The following is a 27,398-nucleotide window of genomic DNA, read 5'->3' as shown; positions in this document are numbered from 1 at the left end:
CCCTGTGCGCGGCACGGAGTGAGCAGCAGGCGGGGAGGCGGAGAATGAAGGCCCAGTTGTCATGGGAACGAAATAGAAACAGCGCTTGAGGCAAGGAGGCTGAATGCTAGCTATTCCAACAGCAGTGGGCAGATGCAGATGGTCAGTGTGCTGCTCAGCAACAGCCTTTCTAACATACCTTAAACCCCACCCAAGTTCCTGCTCAGCACATACACAAACAAACCTTTCTCTGGAATTTAATATGGCAACATGTGTTCATTTGTGGGATGTGAGCAGTCATAATCTTTGCCCCTACTTATAGCTTATGGGTGAGTGGTCATTTGGTGTCTTAAGGATTTAAACAATAACAGGATGTAAACCCTAACCCAATGGGTAAAAAAGCTGAGAGGACAACAAGCACCCACCCATAACGCGTTCTTTGTATCCTTGGAATCAGATCAAAATTTGGTCCGGAAGAAACACACACCTGTTCACACTCATTCTTTGGCATATAAGCACACTACACGTACACACACATCAACACACACACAGCTCAGATCTACGACTATGTCTATTGTCTAAAAGAAGATAAAGAACAATTATTCCGAGGTGCATCATATTTCTCAGTCTGCTCTTGAAAAGTGAGCCAGGTTAGTCTGCGGCTCTCTATCTTATCTGCAGACGGCAGCCTGAAGGGACGGATGGACGTGTCGTCTAGACAAGGACACCAGACAGACAACGAGAGTTGAGAGTGATGGTGACAAGAGAAGAAAAGAGACAGAAAGAAAATTGCAGGTGTGACGGCATCAACCTGTTCTCCACAGCTGAGTGATCAGCCAGCACAAGAGAGGGAAGGCTAAAAGAGGAAGAAATGCATGGAGTTGGAAACAACACACACACAGAAACACACACCCTTTATTAGACCTACGATCACAAGAAGTTGAGGTTGCACTGCCATGTGGCAGCCAGGCTCTGGAGCTCTTCATAATGCACCCTGAGCGATCACAGCTCATATACTCTTCCAAACTCACATCCAAAGACAGAGCACAAACCTCCTTCTTTCTTGTCTTAAGTAAATTCAATCAACAGGTTAGGTAATCATTTTATTTTCCAAGAGCTGCCTTTTTTTAGCGTCTAGTTGAATTATAGCTGTTGCTTCCACTGCTTTAACTGACACAGCAGGAAAAGACACAATAACATGTATTGGTTACATATTAAAAGAGGGTTTCTGATTTTAGGCAAGTTTGTTATGGTTTGGCTCTTTAACACTCGAGAAATCTAAAGAACAAAGCTTCCACTGCTTCAACTCTGACATAGCAAGACAAGACACAAAAACATGTATTAATCACATATTTGAAGAGTATATCTGAAGGTTGTAATAGCCTGGTTAGGCTCTATAACACTTGAGAAATCTAAAGCAGGGAGTGAAGACCCAATGAAGAATTAGAAAATTCAAAGTGAACTTACCAAGTAAAAACATATTGAGCAGGATATGTCTTTTTCATCAGAGTTTCCTACTGATATAGTTCCATGTCCCAGGAATTCAGACGACCAAGAACAAGTCACTCAGACTTTCCACACATATTCATTCACAAACACACAACGAAATGTTCTGACCCTCTCTGGCAACACGGGGAATCACGATTGGTTTGGGAGACTGTACACACCAGCAGCCCCAGACAGACTGCACGCTACCCTGGAGGGCCGCTGACTAACCCAGCGCCTACTTCCTCACAATAAAACACAGAAGGAATTTCAAATGGCTACTAAAGAGGGGGGATTTCCTTCAAACAGTCAAAGCCATCTTGAAAACATTAGTGCAACTGTAGCCAGATACCTCTTCACTTCAGAAACAAGTGTTTTTTTTTGTGTGGGTAGTTACTTGCCCCCTGCTTTACAAATCCCCTCCCTGACTTTATACTTTTTGGGTTGGTGGGTGTTTGAATGGTAGGGCTAAGGGAGCGGGCCCCCCCTCTACAACTCTAGTAGGAAGGCTGGTCTGATCAGAAGCATACTGAAGTGAGAAAGAGAGTGAGCACGCGGTCCAGTTCTGGAGCCGGGCCCAGTGCAGGGGTGGGGGAAAGTGCCAGCAGCGCACGCCTCCGACACTCTCCACACTGCGTGCCTGTGGAGTGAGTTTTAGTGGATGTGGTCAGTGCGGGGGTGGGAGAAGTGGAAAGGGAGCGAGAGAAGCAGTTGAAAGAATGGATGGAGGAAGAGAGTGAGAATGTACCAAAGGGCAACATCCAGAGGAGGGGTAAGGGGCGAGAGTTGAGACTAGAAGTGTAGATAAGAGTGTGAGGAACTGTGAGAAAGTTTGAGAGTGAGGGAGAAGCAGCGAGTGTGTGGGAGTGTGTGTCGCTGAGCATATGTTAGGCTTTGAGTGTGTGATTGTGTGTGCGTATGGTGGTCGTCTCGCTGAAAGTTGACAGCCTGTGTTTGCAGAGTGGCTTCGTGGTCAGCCACTTGCGCGAGATTGAAGTGACGGAGGGTTGAAATTAATTCTGAACATTTCTTTTTTTACTACTATGCAAATAAAATGGGTGTGGGGAGGTCAAGGCTCCCCACGCACTTCACCCAGCTGTTTATACAATATACAACTTGACATGATAGGGATATGAGATTCTAATCCTAAACAAATGAGTCCAACTGGCTCGTCCTGGCTTGGCAGGGAGCCTGAAAACAACAATGGATCCAAACAGGCAGTGATGTTGTATAGAAAACAGATAGCAGAGAAAAAGCCACGCGAAAAATTCTCTGAAGGATATTTTCTTCTAGAAAGGTTGAAGCTACGTCAAAGAACCTGCACATATCCCACCAATATATGTTTCTCTCCATTATTCATTTCCCTATCCGTCACTGTTTGTACAGGAGAGTGCACAAACTAGTGTTACATGTGTGCCACTTTCGACCATCCCCCTCAAGGGGTATTCCACCTCAACTTACTGAAATAAATCATTCATTAAGCCTCCATTTAACTGAGGGTAATCATTGTCAAAAAGGGACACCACCTCTAATCCCGTCACTCTTGTGCCAACAGCGTTGTGGGGGGAGGCAAGGCACACAGACAGGAAGAGATAGTAATGTCTGGAAGAGTTCCTGCTGGAGAGGGTTTTTATGGCACAGTGAATAAAGAGCTGGACACAGACCGGTGCGGCTATTTGCAGGAGCAGACCGGTTAGTGTGTTGTTAAAGAGACAATAAACTAATTGTCAAAGTGAGGGCTGGCTAAAGGGTGAAGGATTCAGAGTGAGAAGAGATATAGATGAAGAGTTTAAAGCTGGCTACACACCAACCCGATTTTGGGAGTCCGAGGCCGTCAGAGGCAGTCGGGCATTCGCGGCGTCCTACTCAGGTTGGTGTGTCCCGCACCGTCGTCTCTTTACGGCACCTTTTCACACCTCCCGCGGCCGATTCAAGGTCAGAGAAAGTCGGGACAAGCAATCACTCTGATTGGCTGTTCACACTACCGCTACCTGCTGGTAAGGACAGTTATTGCCACTCGTCGACTGAAGTATTTGCGGTGTGTTCGTAGGCGGGCGGCGTAGCGGGCGGCGTAGCGGACGCAGGCGACGTTGCTGTCGTAAAAGTCGGGACGCCTTCGGTACGCGTTCTTTGGTCTCAGGTGGGTGTGTAGCGGCCTTTAGGGTAAAGTGGCCCAGAGTTGATGCTACTGATAAGAAAAGATACTGGACCAAGAGTATCTGGGACATGAGTGTTTGGGTAGAGAGCTAAAGTAAAGGTTTTGTCTGTTGGGTTTGGACTTGTCATTTGGACTTGTGTTGAAGGGATCCGTGTGAAAGTGCAGTAGTGTCCTGAGTCACTGGCCTCTATGCACAACAAGCAGACATTCCAGGCCAGGACAGGAGGTGGGAGGACAGATCCGAAACAGCAGCAGGACCAGGCCAGGACAAATGAGCTCAAGGCCCATTACCTTCCTTTTACATCCACCCACACATGCACAATCACATTCCCTACTCCCACAACAGAGATGTAATAGCACACACAAGCAAAAACAATGTCACAACACAAACTCTGCTTTCACTATCATTCACCTTCTGAGAACTTAAATATTCACGATGTGCATATTGTAGCAAAAAAGTGTTATGTCTCCAAGCAACTCCTTGTTATTTTGCATTTCACTTTATTAAATCGCTCCTCCGTGCTACGTAACAATGAAAGTGATTTCTGTGTCCTGGTATATGCAAGTGTTTCTTATAGAATGGCCAATAAAGGCTTGACATTTTTCTGGGCGATCTCAAGGCCAGAATCATTTTTGCGCTTTGTATACAGGGCAGCTACACACTTCTCAAGGAGAACCATTTGTTATCTGTCCAAACTTTTGGTGAGTGTGCTTGTTAACTGACCCATTGTTACATGAGGGCATTTCAGGGCCGTTTGCTGCGTTCCGGCTCTTTATTCCTGAGGCATAAAATTGTGATTACCATAGTGGGGCTCATCCATCTCATTCTCTCATTTACACATGCACGCTAAATATCCGCATTTGTATTTTGCTTTCTCTTGATCTCTTCCCCTTCCCTACTTGTCTCTTTCTTCCCCTCTCGTGATACACACACACACACACATACACAGTAACACACCCAAACACAAAAAGAGCCGCCCACAGCTGCGTCAGGCCATCTCTCTAACAATCCAATCTGTTTTCTTTCCCATGATGTTTCCCATTGGCACAGGGAGGAGAACATCAGATTTACTCCCCCACAGGGCCCATGCAGTTGCACTGATATGGAAAATGATTTCAGTGCTGCTTGAGCCCATAAACATTATTTTGGTCTCCCCTGTTAATGACACATTTCTTCCCAGCATTGTGGATCTCACAGAGGAAGACATGAGTGTAAGGAGGGGGCTGAAGCAGAAGGAAGGAGGAGGTAAAGAGGAAGGGGGGAGGAATCCTCCAGGGCCTCACATACAACAGGGGAGTCCTTCACCCCTCAAACTGCATCCTGACAATCTTTCCCTCAAACACACATGCAGACACGTACACACACAGCTAATCAAGAATGTAGGAACTTAAAGTGTAATAGCATTTTTATTAAAGCCTAAAAAAAAGATATCTTCGCTATAGGACGAGAACAGTCCTGAGGTTTCTCCCATTTTTCCCTTTAAAATGTGGGTTTTTTCTCCGGAGGTTTTTCCTTGTACGATGTGAGGGTCTAAGGACAGAGGGTGTCGTTTTCTCATACTGATATTCTGCACAAACTGTGCTGTTGTATTTGCTGTAAAGTGTCTTTACTGTAGGGTATTTTTATTATATGTACAGCACTTTGGCCCGACCACAAATCGTTTAAAAATGTGCTATATAAATAAAACTTGATTTGATTTGATTTGAAGAGTCAAAGAAGGATTTCCACCTCTTTCTCTAGCTGTCAGCCTTATTCCAAACACACTGTATTTGGCTCGGGGGCTTAAAGCAGCCCCACTACAATTGTGTCATACAGCCTACATATCTTCTATTGGTGGTAGCAGCCAATATAGCAACACCCCCTCCTCCTCTTGAACACAGGGATCAAATGTGTACTTTTAGAGGTAAGTTACAAACACTCTCTGCCTGAGGCATATTGTCACCGAGAGGAGCACACATTAGCCTCCAGTCCTAAACACAAGTCATTTAATATGACGACGGTAAAAAGATACTCCGACAGGCCAATAGCGGAGCACTAAACCTCCCATTTGGCATCCATTAAAACCCATCTGTAGGACCAAATACGAGAAGGGAAAACAGGAAACGGCTAAGTTAGATATGACTCCACTTTTGTACATTCTCTCACAGGTCTTTCGATCTTCAGATCCAAAAATGTGATTTTCATGGTTCTACTGTTCCACTGGAAACATCACGTGGAATGCTCTGGATCTGGTTTGTTTTACAGCTGATGACTGATCTGTCTAAATCCATTGGTTTTATGTTCTGGCAAAGGGGAGGGATGGGTGACTAACGTTGGCTTGCGTGCCATGTTTCAGCCAACGCAATCAAAGCTCAGCCAGCGAGGTCACGGTGCTCAGCACTATTCCCTCTAATTAGTCCCCTGTTAACTTTTGAACGTAATTGGTTAATTGAGATGTGGTTAGACTGGGCAGGTTTCCCCTCCTTCAGGGTGACCATACGGCTCCAGTCTTTCAGCCCGGCACTGCCTGGCACAGGAGGTGGCTGCCTCTTCTCACACTCTTTTCTTTTCTAGCATCCCAGCGCTCCTGTGACGAGGAGTAATGATGCCGCACAGGAGGCAGTAAAACTGTGTTTTGCGAGTTTGTTTTACCAGAGATTGTACCCATGCACTGCACATATGCTTGTGCCACATCAAAGCAGCTCTTTGACTACCCGGTCCTGGGTGGTCTACACCTTTCTTCTCTCAACCAGCAGTGCTAGAAAGATAGGCTTCGGGAAAAGTGGAGTGTGGCTGTGGGTGGATGTTACCTCACCACAGGCGAGTGTGTTCTGTGGAACTCAGAAGTCAGTTTGCTTTGGAGGAGACATGAACAGCGCGAGGATGGAGAATAAAAGTGCGGTGCAGTACATACACAGATAAACACACACAACCCCAAAGGCGTCACATTGCTCGAGTCTCGGCATCTCCTCTGGCTGATGTATAATGATACCGACAACTCCACATACATCTGCAAGCAGCTCCACTCATTGGGGCAGATTCTGTCTCTCCTTTTTCACTTTCATCCCTCTTCTCCCTTTGCTCCTTTGAGCCCCATCACTCATTCCCCTTCTCGGTTTTCCCTTTCCGTCCTCACACCCTCTCCATCACTCTTACTCCTTCCCCCTGCTGCTAAGTTCCATATTTCTGTCCTCCCTCATCACCTCGCTCTCTTCCCTCAGTTGCTGTCATCCACGCTCTTACAAAAATGGAAACACTTTCTCACTTTTTTTTAACACTTTTATTTTTTTTTTTTAAACCACGTTCCCTCCCTCCCACTCCCTGGTCCCACTTGCTTTCTGTTTCTCTGCTCTTGTTTGTCCATCAGTATTCCTCAAGCCTGGGAGGGTAATGAACGTCTTGTTTTATGGGGAGTCATAGGACCAGCCCTCCCTCCGTCAGAACTACCAATAAATCAGAGTCCCAGCATTCAACTGGCAACCGGGGTTTGTCGGTATGTCCTGTTCACTTTAGTACTCCCATCCTCTCTCCTCCCTATTTAATCTGTGGCCCGGCGCCTCCTTTAGGTCATGGAGAGCAGTGGTGGACACGAGGGGCCTGGTTGAAGAGGCTGCTTTGCTGCTGTCCTCTGAGTTCTCTTGGATTGGACTGTAATATGATAAAGTCCTGGAGTGATGTGTGTGAGAGAAACAGAAGGCAGCTCCCTGCTCTGGCTTCTCTCCGTCTGATGTAGCCTGTCAGGGGCGCGGAGACAGAACAGTGCAGATAACAGAGCCCAGAGCCACCGCACTAGCCAGTCAGCCCAAGGTCTTTCTGCAGCCCTGAATATAATTTGCTGCTGGTTCACAAGGGGAACAAAGGAGAACGGTTTGATTCTTGTAGCGTTGGCCTAGACAAATGCAACCATTTTGTTCTGATAGCCTCCAAACCAGGGGAGAAAATGTACCTGGAGAGGCAAGGCCAACACATATAAAGTATTGTAAAGACCACACTTTATAACAAGCTTGCATATCCTTGACTTGAAAGACGTTAATCCAGTTGGCCCATACAGATAACCACCTTCAAACCCACAGTCACCAACAGCATACACCTTAAAGTGCATACAAGGTCAGCCAAATCACACAGTAAATGATTTTACGAAATGCATTTGACAAACTGCTTTAAATATGAGTTGTGTCTCCCAACTGCTGACACTGGTCATCCGTGGAATGCTGCTGCCGAGGCCTGCTCAACATCTGCAGCAACACACTCGAACAGACACGAGTAGAATAAGGAGCATTTCCTGCAATCTGTACAGAGGAGAGAAGGTCATCTTCACCCTTACATGAGCGTATGAAGTGTAACATAGAGCAGGGCAGCCATAAAAAGGCTCTCCTCTCCTCTTGCCAGCTGGTTAGCTTGATGTAGTCTTTAACTGTAGGAAAGGCACAATCCAAGGTCAATCCAGGGAGACGGAGGGGAGGGGTATCATGTTGATCAACTGCTCATGGCTTGTCTGTCTGGTTGGTTGGCTGCACATATACCATTGCGGTCGTCTATCTCCTTTGCGGTGATCACATCTAGCCCGCTGGACAGGTAGGCGGGCCGAACAGTCACATGTCACCCCCCCCTCCCTGTGTATTTCTTCTGCAGGTCGTGTTCAGGAACAGCACAGAAAAGAAAAACAAGGGGGGCCTTGTAGGGGTTACGGGAGGCTTGCAGCATCTGATCGAAGTTAACAGATGTGCTGCAGCTGCTCGTTTTGTTTGCCATAGCCCATCCTCACTGAAAGAGCACACACACAAAATACCACCATATATATATATATATATATATAATGTCAGCAGGATTGAAATTAAAATCATATATTTTCCAACTGCTCAATGGCACTTCTGGTAGTGTTCTGGGGTCTCAAATAAAAACTCTACATCCCAGAGTAACCATTAAACTGGCTTTGAACAGTGGGCCTATGAGTGCACATGTTGGCTTTTCTTATTTTTATTTAATATACGCTTAGCTCTGCTGGCCATAAAACATGTCAGCACCTATGTGTTGGGCCAGAAAGCCTCAAGCTATGTGGCAGGCCTGACCAGAGAAATGATTTTGGGGAATCTATGCATGGAACGAAGAGAGAGAGTCATGGTTGCGGAGTTAAAGGGAGGAAGCACCAGTGAGAGGTACGCAGAGAGGTAGCACATATGGGTGTCCTCATGTCCACGAGAGAGCAACAGCTTTCATCAGGTTATCACAATGCCAGTGTGAGCCAAGCTCAGTCTAGACCTGGCACGGGCCATAATGGAGAGGAAGGGGGAGGTGGAGGGGGACGGGGAGAGACAGGGAAGGAGGATAAAGAAGAGTTATTAGGGTGATGAGAGGCAATGAGGGGAAGAGGGCCTTCTGAAATGTTTTGACACAGAAAAATAGCAAATGTGACACAGGTACTTAAACAAGGGTTTGAAAAGAAAACCACTGTCATCTTTCTCTCTGTAACCTCACTTCCATTTCTTCCCCTCTGCTCAGCTTAAAACACAAACACACACACACACACACACACACACACACACACACACACACACACACACACACACACACACACACACCACACACACACACACACACACACACACACACACACACACACACACACACACACACACACACCACACACACACACACACACACACACACACACCACACACACACACACACACACACACCACACACACACACACACACACACACACACACACACACACACACACAGCTCCAGCCGCAACGTCCACAAACTGTTCGTCCGCTGGAGCCAGACGGCAGAGCTCGTCTCATGACTGTCAGACTGCCCTTCATTCTTTGCCAGGTTAAGCAGCGCAAGCCGAGTCCAGGTCCTTTACCCCGATCCTAAACACCCCATTATTTTTCATGAGCTCACATGAACACCAGACAGTCTGGTGGCATGAATTTCATTTCACTACCGCTGTAAAGCCCTGCTTTAGTAATGCATTGTTTTGTGCCATATGGATGCCGGCATCAGCAGCAGTTTAGACTTTTAGTGCCATGCAACACATTCCCTCATGGCCTGTGTGTGTGTGTGTGTGTGTGTGTGTGTGTGTGTGTGTGTGTGTGTGTGTGTGTGTGTGTGTGTGTGTGTGTGTGTGTGTGTTTTATCTCCTTACTGTATTTGTTCTGGCACAGGGTTCTATTGTGGGGCTGGGCTTTGCGCTCCTCAGATAAGAGAGCAGTTATGTCAACACTGGGTGCTGTGAAGGAGCCGCCTGGTCGTGTTGACATTCTACAGCACTGCTTATTTACTCTGACCACAGAGTTCAGCCATCATCTAGCCCCTAATGCACTAATGACCAGAGGCTTCCTGGGGTGGAGCCCCCTCCTGGCTCGGATCGGTACTGGCTCTTTCAGGTTGTCAGGTGAGAAGAAAGATGAGTGGGTTGGGGATAACTAATGGCTATGAAAAACCCTGCAGTTTAAAGCAGACAGCCAGGAGATTCAGACAAAAAAAAGTTGACGGATGGATCTCACAATACACACACAAGCCTGTGTATATGCAGGCAGCATGAGTCTGCATATTGAGCTGAGCTGAGCAACCCTATCAGTAAAGCGCCAGTGGAGCAATCCATGCATAATTATGCAAGGGGGGAGGGGGTTAATTGACTTCTTTGAGAAAGATCCTGATTTGTATCAGCCAGTACCATAATCATGTGAGTCAGGGCTCTCATTAAGCCCCCTCCCTCATTTATCTCTCTTCCCCTCCAACCTTTTACCCTCTCCCTCCCTTTCCAACTCTCCTCCGCTTTAAAAGAAGAGAGAAACCCCAAACTGCTCCTACTGTGTCCTCAGCGGGCCAGGAAAGGGTGAGGAAGATTTATAGCTAGAGCCTGAGTGAGTAAGGTGCACACTCGCACATGCTGTGTGCACGCACACACACACACACACACACACACACACACACACACACACACACACACACACACACACACACACACACACACACACACACACACACACACACACACACACACACACACACACACACACACACACACACACACACACACACACACACACACACACACACCAGACTACAGTTGACCTGACTGTGACCTCAGTGCAGTATTGTATGAGCAGCAAACCTGTGTGTCCCTCTGGCCAGAAATGTTTGTTCTCCACACACACAAACAGCTTTGCATGCAAGACTCAGGTACAATGTTTATTTTCTTACTTTGTTCAACAATGCTTAAACCACAGTGCAGAGGGAACAGCACCATAACAAGTGCTTTGAATTATTTACACGCTGAAAGTATACACTGCCTAATGACATGCCTCCTTACCACAAACAAAATACATTACGCTGTCATATCAACACCTATGAATATTTACTAAAAACATATCCAAATAGACAGGCCTTTTGTTCTACATGGTTAGGGGGGGAAAACAGCTCCGTCCTGGCTGCTTTCATTTTCCCTTCTCCTTCCTCCCTTCTTTTCTGTTCTTAGGAGGCAGTGGAAGATTTGGGGAAAAGCTGAATTCCATTGAGAGTGAAAGAGAGAAAAAAAAGGATAACGTGGAGAAAAGAGATGAAAAGTGACAAATGGGAGATTTCCTACACAAGCTCATAAATCAGCAGATGCTGGCAGGGGCAGTATGATGCCTCCCTGAAAATGCCTAACTTTTTTTTCCTTTCACAGCCAGAGCTAACCATCCCTTTTCCTGTACATGCACGCAAACACACAAACCTACACAAACATATGTGTATAATCACCTACTCAGGAACGTACACTGTCTTCCAGATGGTGTGTGCTGGAATCCCCACTGCTATCCACCAATCCGAGTGTGGCGCAGTGTCCTGGCTGACTGGCACGCCTCATAAAATCACTTACAGTTAGGAGAGGTTCAAAGTGACGTGCCCTCAAACCAGCCCTGTTAAAGGGGTCCGAGCCCGCGTGCTAAAATAAATCCAGCTCATTCTGTCACATAAAAACACAGAGGGTGGAGGGCTGAGGGTGGTGCATGGGGAAATGGGTTCATCAGAGCATTTGCTATTTGCACACAGTAGGGCTCCAAGAAACTGTGTGCGAATGTGGAAGAGCAGAGCATGGAGGCACCCCATTGGGTTTAGAGGTATCTTGTAGTTGGTAGGGAGCAAAGGAGAGCGCAATGAAACATGTCAGAAGCCCTTGTTCAGCTCCAGTGTTTGTGCAAGTGAATATGGACCGCTGCTTTGGTTTAAAAAGCACTACACTTAAGACTGGACATATGTACACTTTAGAGGGAGGGAAGGCAGCGACTACGCCCTGGTTGGGCTCACTGCTAAGTAACTTGAGCCCCATGCAGGACAGGCTCAGAGACTACCGAACTGATGGCGATCCAAAACGACTTAGGATCTGCTTTCATTCTGAATGTACACCATCTGCCTGGCTGGAAAGAGAAGCCACAGAGCGGGAGAAAACTCTGTCAACTGACAGATGAGACAGTGAGCGTAAAACTGTGTGTGTGTGTGTGTGTGTGTGTGTGTGTGTGTGTGTGTGTGTGTGTGTGTGTGTGTGTGTGTGTGTGTGTGTGTGTGTGTGTGTGTGTGTGTGTGTGTGTGTGTGTGTGTGTGTGTGTGTGTGTGTGTGTGTGTGTGTGTCCTAGCATTACTATCCTTGTGGGGACCTAAATCTGTTTACACAGTCACGTGTGGGGACTCGCCTCCCTTATGGGGACATAATGGAGGTGTGTGTGTGTGTGTGTGTGTGTGTGTGTGTGTGTGTGTGTGTGTGTGTGTGTGTGTGTGTGTGTGTGGAAGCTCCACATTCTGAAAGGAGATCTGTCAGATGGGGATACACACACACACACACAAACTTCCCCCCTTTACCGCTCAAAAAAGACATTAAAAAAACGTTCATAAATTGCGGGACATGCATTCTGTACTTATTTTTTTTAAATACCAGACATCTGCAGCACCGTCAAAGTTCCAGTATGCCTGACCATCCTCACTCCCACACGGCTGCATAGTTTACTCCACATCCAGCATGCCTGTGGTATTGACACATCCAGTTTCCATGAGTACAGACGACTCTGGTCTGGTAATGCCCTGTTACCCAGGATGACCACTTCTCTCCTCATACTCCATGTGTCTGAAAAAGTACAGACCTTCCACATCACCAAAATAAACTGAACACGTCCAACTGCACACAAATCCATATGTGTGCAACCAATCCCTACTTACTCACTCTATGCTGACCTCCAAAAACCTGCATAATGCTTCCTGTAGGTCCCTTGTGACCTGATCAGTCCTTTAGCCTATCTTTGACCCATAAATAACCCAGGAAATAGGCAGGGATGCAGACAACACAACTTGTGTTACTGTGCTGGAAGTATAAACTCCTGACCCCTCACAGAATCCACAATGATGTCTGTATTCCTTCTGTCTGGTTAAAAGAGAGATAACACAGCCCTTAGGGCGTGATGAAGAAACAGCAGATACACTCCCATAACTGTCATTCCTTATGCTGGGAATGTGATGTGATTTACAGCACTCGTCTTTAAAAACAGTAAACTGCAGCTTCCCGCAAACGGGGGCATCCGCACACCTGAGAGCAAGCTGTTCCACACGCAAAAAATTATTAATTAAAATTATGAGTTGAAAAATGAACACAGCTTCTTTTAAATTCTTACCTGATTACTTATGCAACAGATTTACAATATAATGTTGTATAAATCCATCTGTGTGTGTTATTATTCCGATTACTGTCACAGATATATCCGCTAATCAACGTTGTAATTAAAGCAGGTGGATTTACAACATTTCCCAACAGCCCCGTGCAGAAGTGGAGAAGAGAGAGATGGATGGAATATAAAACGCCGAGAGCTGAGGTAGAATTAGGCACCTGCATCAGCCCCCCGTCCACCCCCACATGCTGCCCTCTCAGCTGCCTGCCACTCTGTTTCCTCTCTGGATCCTTTCATACAATCTCTCCACCACACAGCTCCTTTGATTGCTCTTTCCCGTCGGCATACGCTAACACAACGAATGCAAACACAAAAGCTGAAGCGCACAAAAGCACACTTCTTCTGTACTGTTCGGAGACAGTTGCGCCAGCTGAGTTTTGATTTGGAGAGAAAAGTTGCCTCCGCTACAAATAACGACAGGCACTCAAAAAACAAGCAGAGCAGTTATCACACACCAAACAAACACACAAGTATGCAAGCAAAATGCATAACTCACAAAAACATGTAAAAAGCACAGGAAATCACTTTTAAATGCAAGTTTAATCACAGATACACACAGGCAGCCACCCACACATTGCAAACACACACACAAACATACACGTGCGTCCACACACACCCTCCCATTATGCTGTATAACCAAAAGGCATTCAGCCATTTCAGCAGCGTTCTGAGCGCCAGCCAAGTGAGAGGTCTGTCAGTGCATTAGCCAGCATGTAATCATAGCCCAACCTCACTGCAATTAGAAGTGGTTCTAATTCTTCGCTGGAAACACTGCCTTCTCCCACCGCTAATAGTTTACTTTACTCCAACAGCTGACAGACCCAACCCTGCCTCCTCGCCTCGGCTTCCTAAACACACATACACATATACAAACCCACACACACACAGCTGTAGCTTGTCTGTCAGTGTGGGGGATCAAAATGGATCCTGGGAATAGTCCCCAGCCATGTCCCACTTGTGCCACATCAATCCCAGGAGTCTTTAGGCTGTGCCACAGTTCACCTTTGCGGTGGAGCTCTTTGAGTAAAAGGCCCCCTCTCTGCCTTCTAGGAAAAATAATCTCCTACTTTACCAAACATGACAGAGAGAAATGACAGTAAAATCACAAAACAATTACAAAAATAAAAACCTGAAAGCTGCTAAAGGCCCTCTGTAGATGAGGCGGGCGTGTGAGGGGAGGGTGGCCAGATAGCGCTAGGGAAACGTTAGCTAATGAAGACTGAGGAAGAGGGAGCACTCCCCATACTGATGGCATTGCTATTAGACTGTGAGCCGGTGCACTTGGGTGTCACTTCAAAGCATTCCCCACTATTAATCAGAGACTATCCAGCCCTCCAGCAAAGGCCCCGCTGGCAGTGCCGCTAACTACCCCCCCTCAACATCAACACAATGGAGCCATCATTACGGCCGTTACGCTACGCCTCGGCCAGACAGCGCACCTTTATCTCGGCATATACGTTACATACTCACGGCCAATTAATTTACCTGCCATGTCTCAGAATAAAAGGGGGGTGGCAGTGGGGGGTGCTAGTGGGGTGTATGCAAGCACATTTTTCCATTATGTAGTGGTTTATGTTTTTTGGGTGGGGGATGGAGAGCACCTGGCTCATGTTGCATCCAGCAGGCTGGGATTTGGCCTCGGGGGCTCTTTATGAGAACACCTGCAAGAGGCTGCAACCTGTCTGGCCCGGACCCACAACCCTGCCCTGATCTGACTCTCACCTGGCAACCCCAGGAGGGCCGACAGGGCTGACAGCACCCCCCCCCCCCCCTCTCTCTCTCCAGGCCCCCCTGGCTAACAACAGCCACTCAGCTGGATATCAGCCACCAAGCTTGAGGATTAACTACCGCACTGGCCCTGTCTCTTTAATACTAGATACATTTTATACAACGCTAATCCTTAACATCAACTCTTTCTTCCTTTTGTTTTGACTCTCGTGATGGACAGCCCTTTCCACTGGGTCAAAGCAAGAGCCTTCAGGGCAGGGGTGAACACATTGTTCTCTTTTTCTTCTTTCCTTACTGTGAACTGAATGTATCAGCTAGACTAATGGGGGAAATACATAGCCTTGTTTTTCTGTCGCTTGCTTCTTGTACATTTGCACATTCATGTTACATGAGGATGAGAGAATACGATACAAGACCCTCCCCCCCTGCCTCCAGCCGTACTGTACTGAGAGCCCGCAGACTGTAGCAGCTCTGAGGGGATGAGATAACCATTCACTATTGTGAGAAAAGGCTGTCAAAGCTTTTTTTTTTTCTCCCCTTGCTCTCACTTTGCTCTCTCTCCCTCTCTCTCTCTCAATATAAAAAGCTGGAGCAGTGGTTGCAGAAATAGTCCTGTTTCTATAATTAGATGTAAACAGACAAACCAGACTCTCAAGCTTGCTCTGTCCCACTGGCCCCACGGCCTCCTGGGAAGCAAGATGTGTGAGTGTAGTGCCAGTCTGCGTGCGTGTGTATATGTGTGTGTTTATGCGTGTGTGATTGTGTGTGCGTATGCGTCTACTTGCAATGCACCAGCAAGTGTATGACAGCATGTGACAGCATGCATCTAGTCTTGCTGTCGCTCTCCTCCTCTTTCTCTCGGCCTGTCTGTCTCTTTGTCATGCACACACACAAACTCTCTCAGTCCCCTCCCCCACATTCACCAGAGGGTAGGTCAGTGGCCATGCATTTCAAGCAGAAGAAGCTAATGCATGCAGCACCGGCAGACAAACACACATCTGTTGCTGAGGAGCCAGTCATTTGCCCCAGATCTTCAGGACACTTACTGTATGAGAAAGAGGAGGCAGTGTAGCCTAGTGGTCACACCAGGCAGAGGGGACAAGGAAAAACATGGGAAATGAGGTGGACAGACGGACAAATTCAAAGAGAGTGGAGGTGCAGGGGGTATAGACATAAGATCATCAATGATAGAACATGAATAAATGAAAGAATTTGTGGTGTAACACAAATGATTTGACAAATACAACCGAATGGGAGGGGGCAGGATTTTCATTCTGATCAATGTCAATAGGAGCACAGGAAATCCATGCAAGAGAGGGAGGAAGCCAAAAAAAGGAGAAAGAGAGAGAGCAACAAGTTCCCTTTGGATCGCGGGCTAGGCAGCTGGTTCAATTGTCCCGCGAGACTTATTAAAATGGAATTCCTGATGCTAATCTTTGTTTTCTTGCAAAAGGGCTGACACATCCTTGAGAGGCATGTATATTTAATGGCAAATCTCTGTATACATTTAGCAGCACACCTCATTGTTTGGTACCGTGTCACTAGCGCCCCACTGTTCGCACTGACAGTCGCCAACATTGTGGCCCAGTATTTGAGTTCATCTGCTCTTAGTCCTTCCACTCCATCATACCCCATCTATGGATCATAGTCTGCTATTTGAAAGGAGTGGGGAAGCCTAGTGTACAGACAAAAAGGAAGCTCAGTAGAGGAACAACTGCTGAATTGTATAATCGTTTCCCTTTAAAAAATGAATCCCATACATTAACAATTTGTTATTGCTAGCATAGAAACTTCAGTCTGTTCTTATGTAGAATTCCAGGCTGAATGCTTAACTGTTGTCTGACAGATGCAGAATTGTGATTTTTGACAACATCTCTAATATGTAGAGAAATAGTGCAACATTTGGAAAAATGTGAACGCTACAAAAGCTGCATCACGTACATAAAACCCTGCCATGAACAGCAAGCAGCACATCCAGGGATAGAGTCAGACGTTAGAGGGTTAACAATGCACCTGTCTGGGCCTCACAGCCAACCACAGGGTGCCTCGGATCTAGTGGGGGTGTCTGGAGAACACAGACTAGCACACACGCACACACAGGGAAAAAAACACCCACCCACCCAAACATTACCACACACACACGCTCTTATAGTATTGTCACTGACCACAAATCTGCTCACAACAATAGGGCAACGGCCCTTTTTTGTTCTTTTCACTGAACGATTACAATAATAAAATTGAAATTAAAAAACAAGTAATCTGGATTTTCTGCTTGAGCCGTTAATAATGTCTAACAGCTGTCACATGCAATACAGCCATGCACTGAGGTGGGCCTGGGGCTGTCTGATGAGGGGCAGCCTGATACTGGGAGAAGGAGGGAGAATGAAGGGGAAAAAAAGACAGAAAGAGAAAACAGAGAGATCCAAATCACAAACAAAACAGAAATGGTTGACTTTGGGCAACCGTATCAGTCTATTCAATCTTGCAACAATACATTTTCAGTCCAGTGTTTTTCCATTTTTTCTACGTGTGTGTGTGTGCATGTGTGTTCTTCATGGGAAGCAAACAAAAAATGTTCCTAGCCACTTCGAATTTTAATGCAACTTCTTACTTCCCTTGTGTTGAGTGTAAAAATAGATGGGAAGGTTTTTGAAATCTAATGCTCTGAAATCCGATACAGGAAGGTATTACTCTGGTCGTCACTCTCACCCGTGGGTCTCCTTTGTATTTGTCCTGCGTACACGCCCCACGCTCGAGGCCAGGGCTCTGTGGCACCATGCCACACGGTGTAGTATGGGTGGCGGTCTGTTTGAAGAGCCTGTCTATGAGGCGGCATGGTTACTTACTAGCTAGATTCCTCTTACAAATTGAGACCCTCGCCTCTCAACCTAGGCCATTTTGAAACAGTTCTGACGTCAAATCTGTCTGTTACCTGAGTTTAATGATTTACACGTGCTGTTACTTATTTGTTTTACTACTAGATATTTGGCACCTGGTATAATGATCTAAATAGTGATAAGAAATGGCCGAGTTTGTTACAGATGCCCAGGAAAAATTGGTGACCGCAATCTACCAAAGGTATTTGAAAAATATGCAAGGGATTTACCCTTTCAAAGCAATTGACTGCCTTGCAAGTCATTTGGGCTTCCAGTGGTAGTGTCAGTGGAAGGTGACAGATGGCGGCGGCACTGGGCAAGTTGCTATTTCAGCCAGGTGTAGGATGCCAAGCAACACCTTCACTATTCAGGGGGACTCCTGTGACATCGTGGCTGAACCGTGTCATCTCACAACAATCCACAAACGAGCCTGACAACAGGCCAAGGTTCTCACTATGTTTTGCAGAGCCGGAGAGAAAGACAGAGGGAGTGCACAAGGCCAGAGTCAAATGGAATTGGCCTGAGACCCACATTCTGTCACTGTACTGCCACCACAGTGGCTCTCTGATACCAATGGCCTTTTAATGTAATATTTAACATGGGGTATTCAGCATATCAGTTTTCTTTGCAATCTGGTAAGGCTCACCTCTTGAATTTCATACATTAAACCCCTTTAATGTAAACCGCACACATGCACACTCAAATAGTATTATTATTCAAGATATTTTCAATTATAGTATTGTATCTTTTTTTTGTTGCAAATTGTCTATGTCTTGTTGGCTTAAATGGCGTGCTCCATATCTATCTAAATTCTTTATGTTCAATTCCTAATTGTTAAATATATAGAGAAAGGAAAGTATTGACTTTCAGTGAGACTGTGTGCTGTACAACACACTCCATCCAACACTTGTGTCTGGGGTCAGCAAGGATGGTGGGGTAAGTAAAGCCAGGGGAAGCAGGGTACAATCTGTGAGTGCTCACAACACAAGAGCTTCAAGGCCAAAAAGAAGAAGCCTCCCTTCTCACAAACAACCCACTCACTACTGAGGTTTATTCTTTTAAAGACCCGGGTTGTTGTAACCATCTCTTTGCTCACTCCACACCTGTGTTTGCCTTTGAAGCGTCTTCTCAACAACCACAGAGCCATGGGATACTCCAGCAATGAGACATTCAATAAAAGTCTCAGTAAAGTTATTTATTCCCCTTTGGAAAAAAAAAGAAGGAGAAGGCAGACAGCATAGCTAACCTTTGAAGGGGGAAGCTTCTCTGATATCCAGCTAGGACATAAAAACCAAGGGAATGACAGGGACATCCTACCAGAAAACAATAAAGGGGGTGGAAGGGACTGTTTTTTATCTTTAACAGCAGCCGTAAAACGCACACAAAGCTGGGGTCTGCAACAATGGCCCGGGGCAGGGGAGGGTGGCTAAAACAGAGGTGGCAGGAAGACCACCGCTTCCCAGACACAAGGGTCTTCCTGCTGGAAAGAAAGGAGACTGAGAAATGAAGGGGAGGAGAGAGAGGACAGCTTTACGGAAAAGGAGACAGGGGACAAGTAAAGGAAGGGGAGGCAGAGCGAGCTAGATGACACAAATATGACCTTTCATTACATGGGGTGTTTAGAGCAGAGCTCAGCCATGGACCGCCTCTGAACCCCTGCTGCTTTCACACAGCCACACCTCAGCCAGAGCACACTGATCAGAACAATATGGCTGAAAGATGAGCTTGCAGCCATAAATGCCAGCGGTAAAGACAGCTTCACTGTTTCTCCTGCTTTGACACTATCCAACATCTGAATCCAGGCCTCACAGCCAAGTAAAGACTGTCTCCAACTCTGTACCGGAGCCAGCAGGAGATAAAATTACTATTTCAAAGTCCTTTATAAATGAACTGGCTGAATGAATCCGCATTAGATGAGTTTACAGGTCTCTCTCTCTGTATCAGCAAGCACACAAAGAGAAGTTGCTTCAATGTCACATTCCCAGAACCTAGTGCAAACATAAATCGACCACCTGACATGCATTACAAATGACTGGCTTGTAGTAGGTGAAGATGGACACAGGCAAATGCACACTGACAGAATCTCTACCGGTTCTAAGCTAACATGCTCCAGTGAACAACAGGGTAGGAGCGTGTGTCTGTTGTTGCCTGATTGCAACCAAACTCACAAGTGTGCGCAACAAAAAGAAAGGAGATTTCCTCCCCGAAATATGTTGAAGATTCTGTAACACGGCAAGGAACAATGTTGAGGGAGGGTGTTGCAACCACCATCCTTTTTTCTTTTTTTTTTGCAGCGAGGGTGAAGAGAGCGCTCACAATAAATACCTCTGCAAAGTCAGAGGAGCCTTTTCAAGCATTTTTACATCAACCCTGAAATATTCATGCTCTTTGTAAAGTATTCATGTGAACCAGTGTGCAAGTTAGTCCCCAGGGGGAAAGTGCAGAGAAAACTGAAGAGATCCAACACACTCAGCAAACAACATGCTCAGTTGTGCTAATGTTGCTAGCATACGGGACACTTGAAGGGACGCTAATGACCGGCCCTGTCAATATGAACAACAATCTGGGAGCAGTTTGGTCAGAAAACCGACGAGCATTTGACTGGTCTTACATGGTGTAACTGACCTGTGTTCATTTGGGTAAGCTAAATGAAATAAGACAGATTTAATTAGTCATTACTGTTAAATAAAATAACAAGTATACATTGTGTATTAAACTTTATGGACATAATAGAGAAAAATGTTTTTGTCTTTCGTGATTTTTTTTCCGTCTTTCGTGGTTTTGATGAATTGCCATCTTGAAAAAATACGTAATGAATATTTGTGAAAAATGCTTCATGTCTCAGCTACCTATTTGCGTTATGACATGCTTGACATTTTCAAATCATATTAAGACAATAAATCAGATGTAGCACATCAGCAGGACCAAATATCAAAATAATTCTAACTGCGCCTGGAGGGGATTTAGATATTATGGGAACTCAAATTATTCTCCATGTTAATTCAATAAAATAAATCCTTAAATGTAGGAAATTAAGTCATTTTTAGATCTTGAGGATATTAGATAGACTTCTCTACGGTCACGCCCATGTGTTACAGACGAGGCTGGGGAGAACAATAAACCACCTGTGCTGCTCATTGAACAGTGATGACATTTGGAGGGTAGGCCTTCGTGTTGGTGCAGCACAATAATACAAAAGAAACTGCAAATCTGGTTGGGGAGCACCTGTACCCTGTAGCCAGCATTACCCTTCATGCTCTCAACAAAACATCCATAAGAGAAAAACACATACAGACGCAGGCGATCTGGGTGTGTGTGTGTGTGTGTGTGTGTGTGTGTGTGTGTGTGTGTGTGTGTGTGTTGCTTAAGTAAACATGAATGGTGTGTGATGAATGGTGAACATTGCCCATGAATTCTCCTGAATGACAAAATAAAACTGATTTGCAAATGAATCCTTCACAATCAAATGAATTTCAATTACATCTTGAATTAACCTGCCATAATACTTCCTATAGAATAACCATTTGATAAGATATTTAAAATATATAGGCTATATAAACAAATAAAATCTAATGTAGAATACAAAAACATTGGTAAATGTTACTTTCGTGCTGTATTCAACCGCCTACAACAACCACCTACACTGGGCCCACTTGTAATTTTGGCTGATATATGTTACATAAAATAACTTTTAAACGCTAAAAATTCCCTGCTTCCTTGTGACCCTAGATTTCTCAGCGGCTGCATGATAAACATGTGTTTTTTTTAAGAACCGTCAACAATATTTTCAAAGCAAATGGTTTCAGAAGCATAACTGTTTGATGCAACCAGTATGCCACTGTTGTGACATATTTAAATATGTTCTGTGTTACATGGGTGGGGAATAATAAAAGCAAGACAGTGTATTCTGATCCAGTCATATAAGTGCTTCATTTAAACTCTCTTTTTTTTTGTTTCTTTCTAAACACGAAATAAGGGATTATATTTTATTTAATAAAATCTAACACCAGATATCTTAGCACATTATAATAATACAAAAAACGATCATTAAGCATGATTATAACCATTACGTTTTTGTTTTTGTTTTAAAAGTTATTGTATGTGTATATGTCCACACCCATATTTTAAAATATAACAGCTGTTAATCTGTTCAGCAGTCTTAAGGCTGAGTTATATATTCAGACTGTTCTATCTGGCGACAAAATGTGAACCCATGTTTGTTAAAGTGCACATTTGGGTACATAAGATACCCAAGTTACTTGTTAAACCTGATGCATGCACTGTGAACACATTTGCACCCTGACACTTTGAAGCCCAATATGGAAGGAGGATTTCAGTACTGCTCCTCTTCCTCCAACCATCATACTGTAACCTATGCAGACCTGATCACCCAGCTCCATGGCTCTGGGTATGGCCCAGGGCTCATTTATTTATTTATTTTGGTTGAGCGATGGCAATGGTGTGACACTTGTCAATTTAACGTGAAGTGACAAAATCTCATTTCAGATTCAGCCCCAAAGCCAGTGGGAAACCAGTGCCAGTGTGATCTGTCCAACTTCCTGCAAACTAAAACGGATGTCAAATGCAACTTTTAAATACAATGGCATTTACATAACTTATTAAATGGCTATTTGTTCAACTAAGATGTCTTTATTACCTTTGAGGTATTTGAGCTGTAAATGTTGATTCAGCTTAATCAAAATTTCTGATCGTAGGCCTTGTGTAAATCAAATTTCGCCTGATTTATTAGCTGATATTTGAATAGGGAAACTCTGTCAACAGCCACACCTGAGCAATCATTTATATAAAATGGAAAACACCGTAAAATTATTCTCTTTTGAGCAAAACATCACCTGCTTTGTAGGCTACTTCACCACACATGCAGGCATAGCATATCACTCGACGCTGATACATGTACAGGGTTTATAGTGCAACATAATAAGAGCATTTGAAACAAGAGCCAGCTTTAAGATAGAAGCATGTTGATAGAAACAGATATTTCGGTTGCATTCTTGTATGACAATAAAACCTCTTACTAACCTGAGTGGGGAGCCATTGGTATGTGCGAGGGGTAATATTTCCCCGGCGTGAAGTGACCGCCGTGCTGTACAGAGCCGTGGCCCGAGGGAGCGATCCGAGAGGCGGCTCGGTGCACCAGGGCGCCCCGCTCTGATAGGAGGTGAGCCGGAGCAGCAAAATCTCGTCCTTCCATTCCGAAGAATGTTGAGTAATCCGAAATCCGGATAGGGCAGGTCAGGAAAATCAAATGCAACCCATATAATAATCCTTTCCTTCAGATCTATGTGTTGCATTCAGTCGATCGCAGGCTTCCCCAGCCAAAAACGTAGCCCCCGATCATCTTTTCTGTCAAAGAAATCCAGTTTCATTATCAAGAAACATGGTAAGCCCAGTTATGAATTGCAAAATGCAGACATAGCTACTGACAGTGCAGTAAAAATGTAAAAGACAACTAATTATTAGTACCGCTCCATTAAAATGAATTGTAGCCCAGATATACAATCTGTCATATCAAGGCGTCTCCTGTATTATGCGTAAAGCTGAAATCAACCCTTTCGACCTAAAACCGATGGTGCAAAATATCACCGCAGATAGAAACGGCAGGCGAGGCGTCCACAAGCCCACTGAGCCGGGCTCTCATTCAGCTCTATTGATCAGCCTGGGATACAGGCCTAATATGCATCATATGGGACGAGCCCTTCATGTCCCACAGACACAGGCACAACGAGCAGATTATCACATTTAAGGTTTCCATATAACCCATTGTATTCAGTAAGGTTCATATTATATTGTATCATAACAATTGATTCAACTACCACGTCAACAGCTGCCAGCTGTCACTCTCTCCAAAAACCATGAAAAAACAAACGTGCATTTTGTTTTTAAATGAAATCGTGTATGCTGCTGCAACAAATATAAAAACGCCTCGTATTGTAAAAGGAGAAAGAGTGGTGTCCAGTGTGGGCTGGTTAAAATGATTGAAGCCTTCTCAGCCTACATCTCAAGGTGAACAACGTTGCCTGCCTTCTCCTGCTCGTCCTATTGTCTCGGTTTGATACGGGCGTTTTTCTGCTTCCATAACTTCCATCCAGCTCTCATTACACACCACATGTTCACATTCTGCACTACAGTGATCGTATATATAAGCTCACAAAAATCACCTAAATATACAATATGTTCTACAAAATGGCTTATTTATAATAAAACATTCAATTGAAAAAAATGCATAATGCATCGAACAATTTGCACAACGAACCTGTTATTTTTGGCTAAATAGAGTTTATAAACCATCCATAAAGCAAGTCATGATATTCAAATAAGACTATAATTAATATAGCTCTCCATAACAGAGATGCATCAACTCCTGAAAGACATGGACCCTCTCTGTGCGTGTGCGTGTGTGTGCAGTGTGTGTATGTGTGTGTGTGTATATGTGTGTGTGTGTGTGCGCGCACACAGTGCATGAGTGTGTGTGTTTGTGTACGTGTATGTGCGCGTGCAGTGCGTGAGTGTGTGTGCATGTGAATAACTGCACTCTCACTGTCTTCATCTGCGTTGACCTATTTCAGGTCAGGTAATCAAATGGAGTAGTATACATTATATTGGCTAGTCGACAAAAAACCCTAATTTGCAAAAATTAAATGCAATTTCAATGTTAAAATATATGTTAGTCCTAACAGAAATCATCGTTTTTCTGCCTGTGAGTAATTACAAACAAAGCAGACAAACAGAAGGCCATTGTTTAGGTCAAAATGAGTATACGTTTGAAAGAAAATGCAGTTATTCTCAATACAGTAGACTACAGCTATAGCTACTATTATGTGTGGTTTTACATTTTTTTTTATTATCTCAATTTGGGGTCCCTACAGGGTTTCGGTTGGTTGCAGGGGGTGTTAAAAAATAAAAATAAATGAGTGGTTTTACCATAAATAGGCTATAATTAATTATAACAAATATATATGTGTGTAAGAATGGCATATTTGTTAAAATACATGCTATTTTACTTTAAGCACTATTATCTCCACATGTAGCCAGTTACAGCCGAGCCTCCAATTCAGTGCCACATCAACAACAATAAAATCCTTCCATACGGAGCTGCCCGAGACCAAATCTCCTCCACTGAGGCTTCCTGAGCTAATGTGCTGCATGCATGTAGGTCCTTTAACGTGAACACTTTTAAGAAGCCTTGCTGTTGCCTGCATGAAGGCTGAGTCTTCACTTTGAGGACTGTGTAGAGATCCAAGGTGAATGGCCGCCCGTCAGCAGGACTGTCTTTGTTTCCACACCGAGACAGTGCTTTGCAGTCAGCCATTACCTTCCCCCTCGCCATGCTGTTGAATTCAGCCCCCTCTGTATGTCCACTAACATCCTCACGAAAAAAATATTTAACATTTACCAGGCTGTGAAGAGACCGCTGTTTTGTAAATGTACGAAGGGTAGCCTACAATCATATGAATTAAATATCGGCAGCGTAAAAACAAACGGAGGTTTCTCCCAGCCTCCACTGTGCAAATATCCTCACAAATATACGCTTTAATTTGTTTTAACCGTTCAAATGATCGACGCCCCTAATGTAATTCATTAAGCAGCTGTCAATTGCATTTACAGAACCCAATCGAAAGCAGAAACGCAGATAATAAATCAAATTACGCTGTATAGGTCGGACTCGCGCTGAGAGGCAGGCGGCCCTCCGTGACTGAGCTGGCCGGCAGGGAGTGCACCTCTGCCGGGTCGGGTAGAAACACGTCTTCCGCTCAACAAATGCAAGTTACACACTAATAGTTTATTGCAATATAAATAAAACAATAGTCAGTCCCCCACTGACCGGTTCACAAAAATGTCTACATTATTTTAAACAATTTGTAAATGCTCGAACTCGCCGATTGATAAAAAAAAAAGACAGCCTTGCACCATTGTAATAGCATAATTCAAAATAAAACAACATGCAAATAAATCCAATCAATAGTCCAATTTTTTTAATAATTACGAACATGCTTCCAATGCCAACATATATTGAAACCATTTAAATTGTTAGAAATGCTCATATTATATATGGACCACCTAATATTAATAAAACTAGGCTATATGTTATAATAGAAACTATTCAGGGGGATGTATTTAGTGTCAGCTCAATACATTAAATGATCGATTTATTTCTCATAGGATACACCTCATACATCCTGTTGTGTTATTTTGTAAATTATAGCACTGCACCTGGTAAAATAAAATGCATGTCATAGCGTGTTGGACTAAATTACAACCTCTGTCATCTTTAAACGAGGAAAAACAGGCCTTAATAAATTGTATTCAATAAAAAAAATTGAATATAAAAATGACTACTTACTGGTATGTTAAATCCTTGCATAACAATAAATTATAAAATCACAAAACACAGGGTGGAAAGGAGTAAGGCCAAGTGCGACGCCCATTTAAAATCAAAATCTGAATAAACCATGTGGCTAGAGTGAAATCCTACAATATTTCCATCTGAGGCTGTGCTGTAGCCTGCTGGTTCAGTCTATGGAAGCTGTGGAACTAGGGCTTCCGGCCTGGCTGGATCGCGGCTCGGATCTCCGAGCAGCGGTTTCTCTCCCGGTGCAACTGCGTACCTCGCGTCTCGGGGCAGGGTAAACACGCCCTCCCATTGGTCGGATACCTGCATGTTAATTAGCTCGTGCCGCCCGCCCGGAGATACAGAAGGTTCTGATTGGCCGGTAGCACAGGCCAATAGTGTGATGACTGGCAATGCTAAACAGAGAGAAAAGCGCCAGATTTAAAGCATGGGATGGTCTGAATCATTCACAACTCAGAGCAGCCTGGGAACAGCTTAAAATGTAGATAATAAACAAGTCTACAGCCCCTAATGAAAAAGTAAATACATTCAATCAGAATGTGCAATTCTATTCATGCATGCTTTCAAGAAAACCCCAAACTTACATTACAATGGATAATGCAAAAAATATATTAGAACCGAACAATTAGGCTAAATTACCTTACCTTTATTACATTTAGCAAGCTCTAGCCTAGAACCCTGAACACATCTCAAAAGGTCATAGTAATATAAATAGCCTAATTAGGCAAACATACTGACAAACAAAAATATATATGTTTTTAAAGGTGCAGTTATACGTACATGTGCTTTGAAAAAGACCCAAATGAATGACTTTGATAAATCAAAAAGATTGATACCACATTTAAAACTGTTTTGAATGTTTACATCCCTTCCTTTACTGTGACTTGTTGCTTAATAGTCCTCAACTATTTATGGTGCTGAATAATAAAACTACAAAATATATTAAAACAAATATCTAATCATTAATGTTTAAATACCACACTGATTTGAAAGCTGACCAAATATAAATACAACTTAATTTAAATGAAGTACAGCTGACTTTTTGCAATATAAAACTGAACTAGCTCTGTTTAAGATTTGTTTGTTTTTCATCTGAAAACACCTTTTTGAAAAACA

The 27,398-nt window shown here is 44.3% G+C and overlaps 1 protein-coding gene across 1 annotated transcript in view; it reads right to left on the bottom strand.

Annotated features, from left to right (window-relative positions):
* The window catches only part of LOC117492754 (BAH and coiled-coil domain-containing protein 1), a 60,819-nt gene extending 34,320 nt beyond the window's left edge, over positions 1-26,499 (bottom strand). The window contains exons 1-2 of the mRNA XM_034143135.1: positions 26,274-26,499; positions 22,952-23,275 (exon numbers count right to left, since the gene is read on the bottom strand). Coding sequence (XP_033999026.1) covers positions 22,952-23,123 — 172 coding nt within the window. The 5' untranslated portion in view covers positions 23,124-23,275; positions 26,274-26,499. The remainder of the gene's footprint in view (positions 1-22,951; positions 23,276-26,273) is intronic.
* Between the last annotated feature and the right edge of the window lie 899 nt (positions 26,500-27,398).

The sequence above is a fragment of the Trematomus bernacchii genome, unplaced genomic scaffold, assembly GCF_902827165.1.
Source record: "Trematomus bernacchii unplaced genomic scaffold, fTreBer1.1, whole genome shotgun sequence".
NCBI classification, from domain to species: domain Eukaryota; kingdom Metazoa; phylum Chordata; class Actinopteri; order Perciformes; family Nototheniidae; genus Trematomus; species Trematomus bernacchii.
The sequence above is the reverse complement of the archived record's forward strand: the minus strand, read 5'-3'. Positions and strand labels throughout refer to the sequence as shown.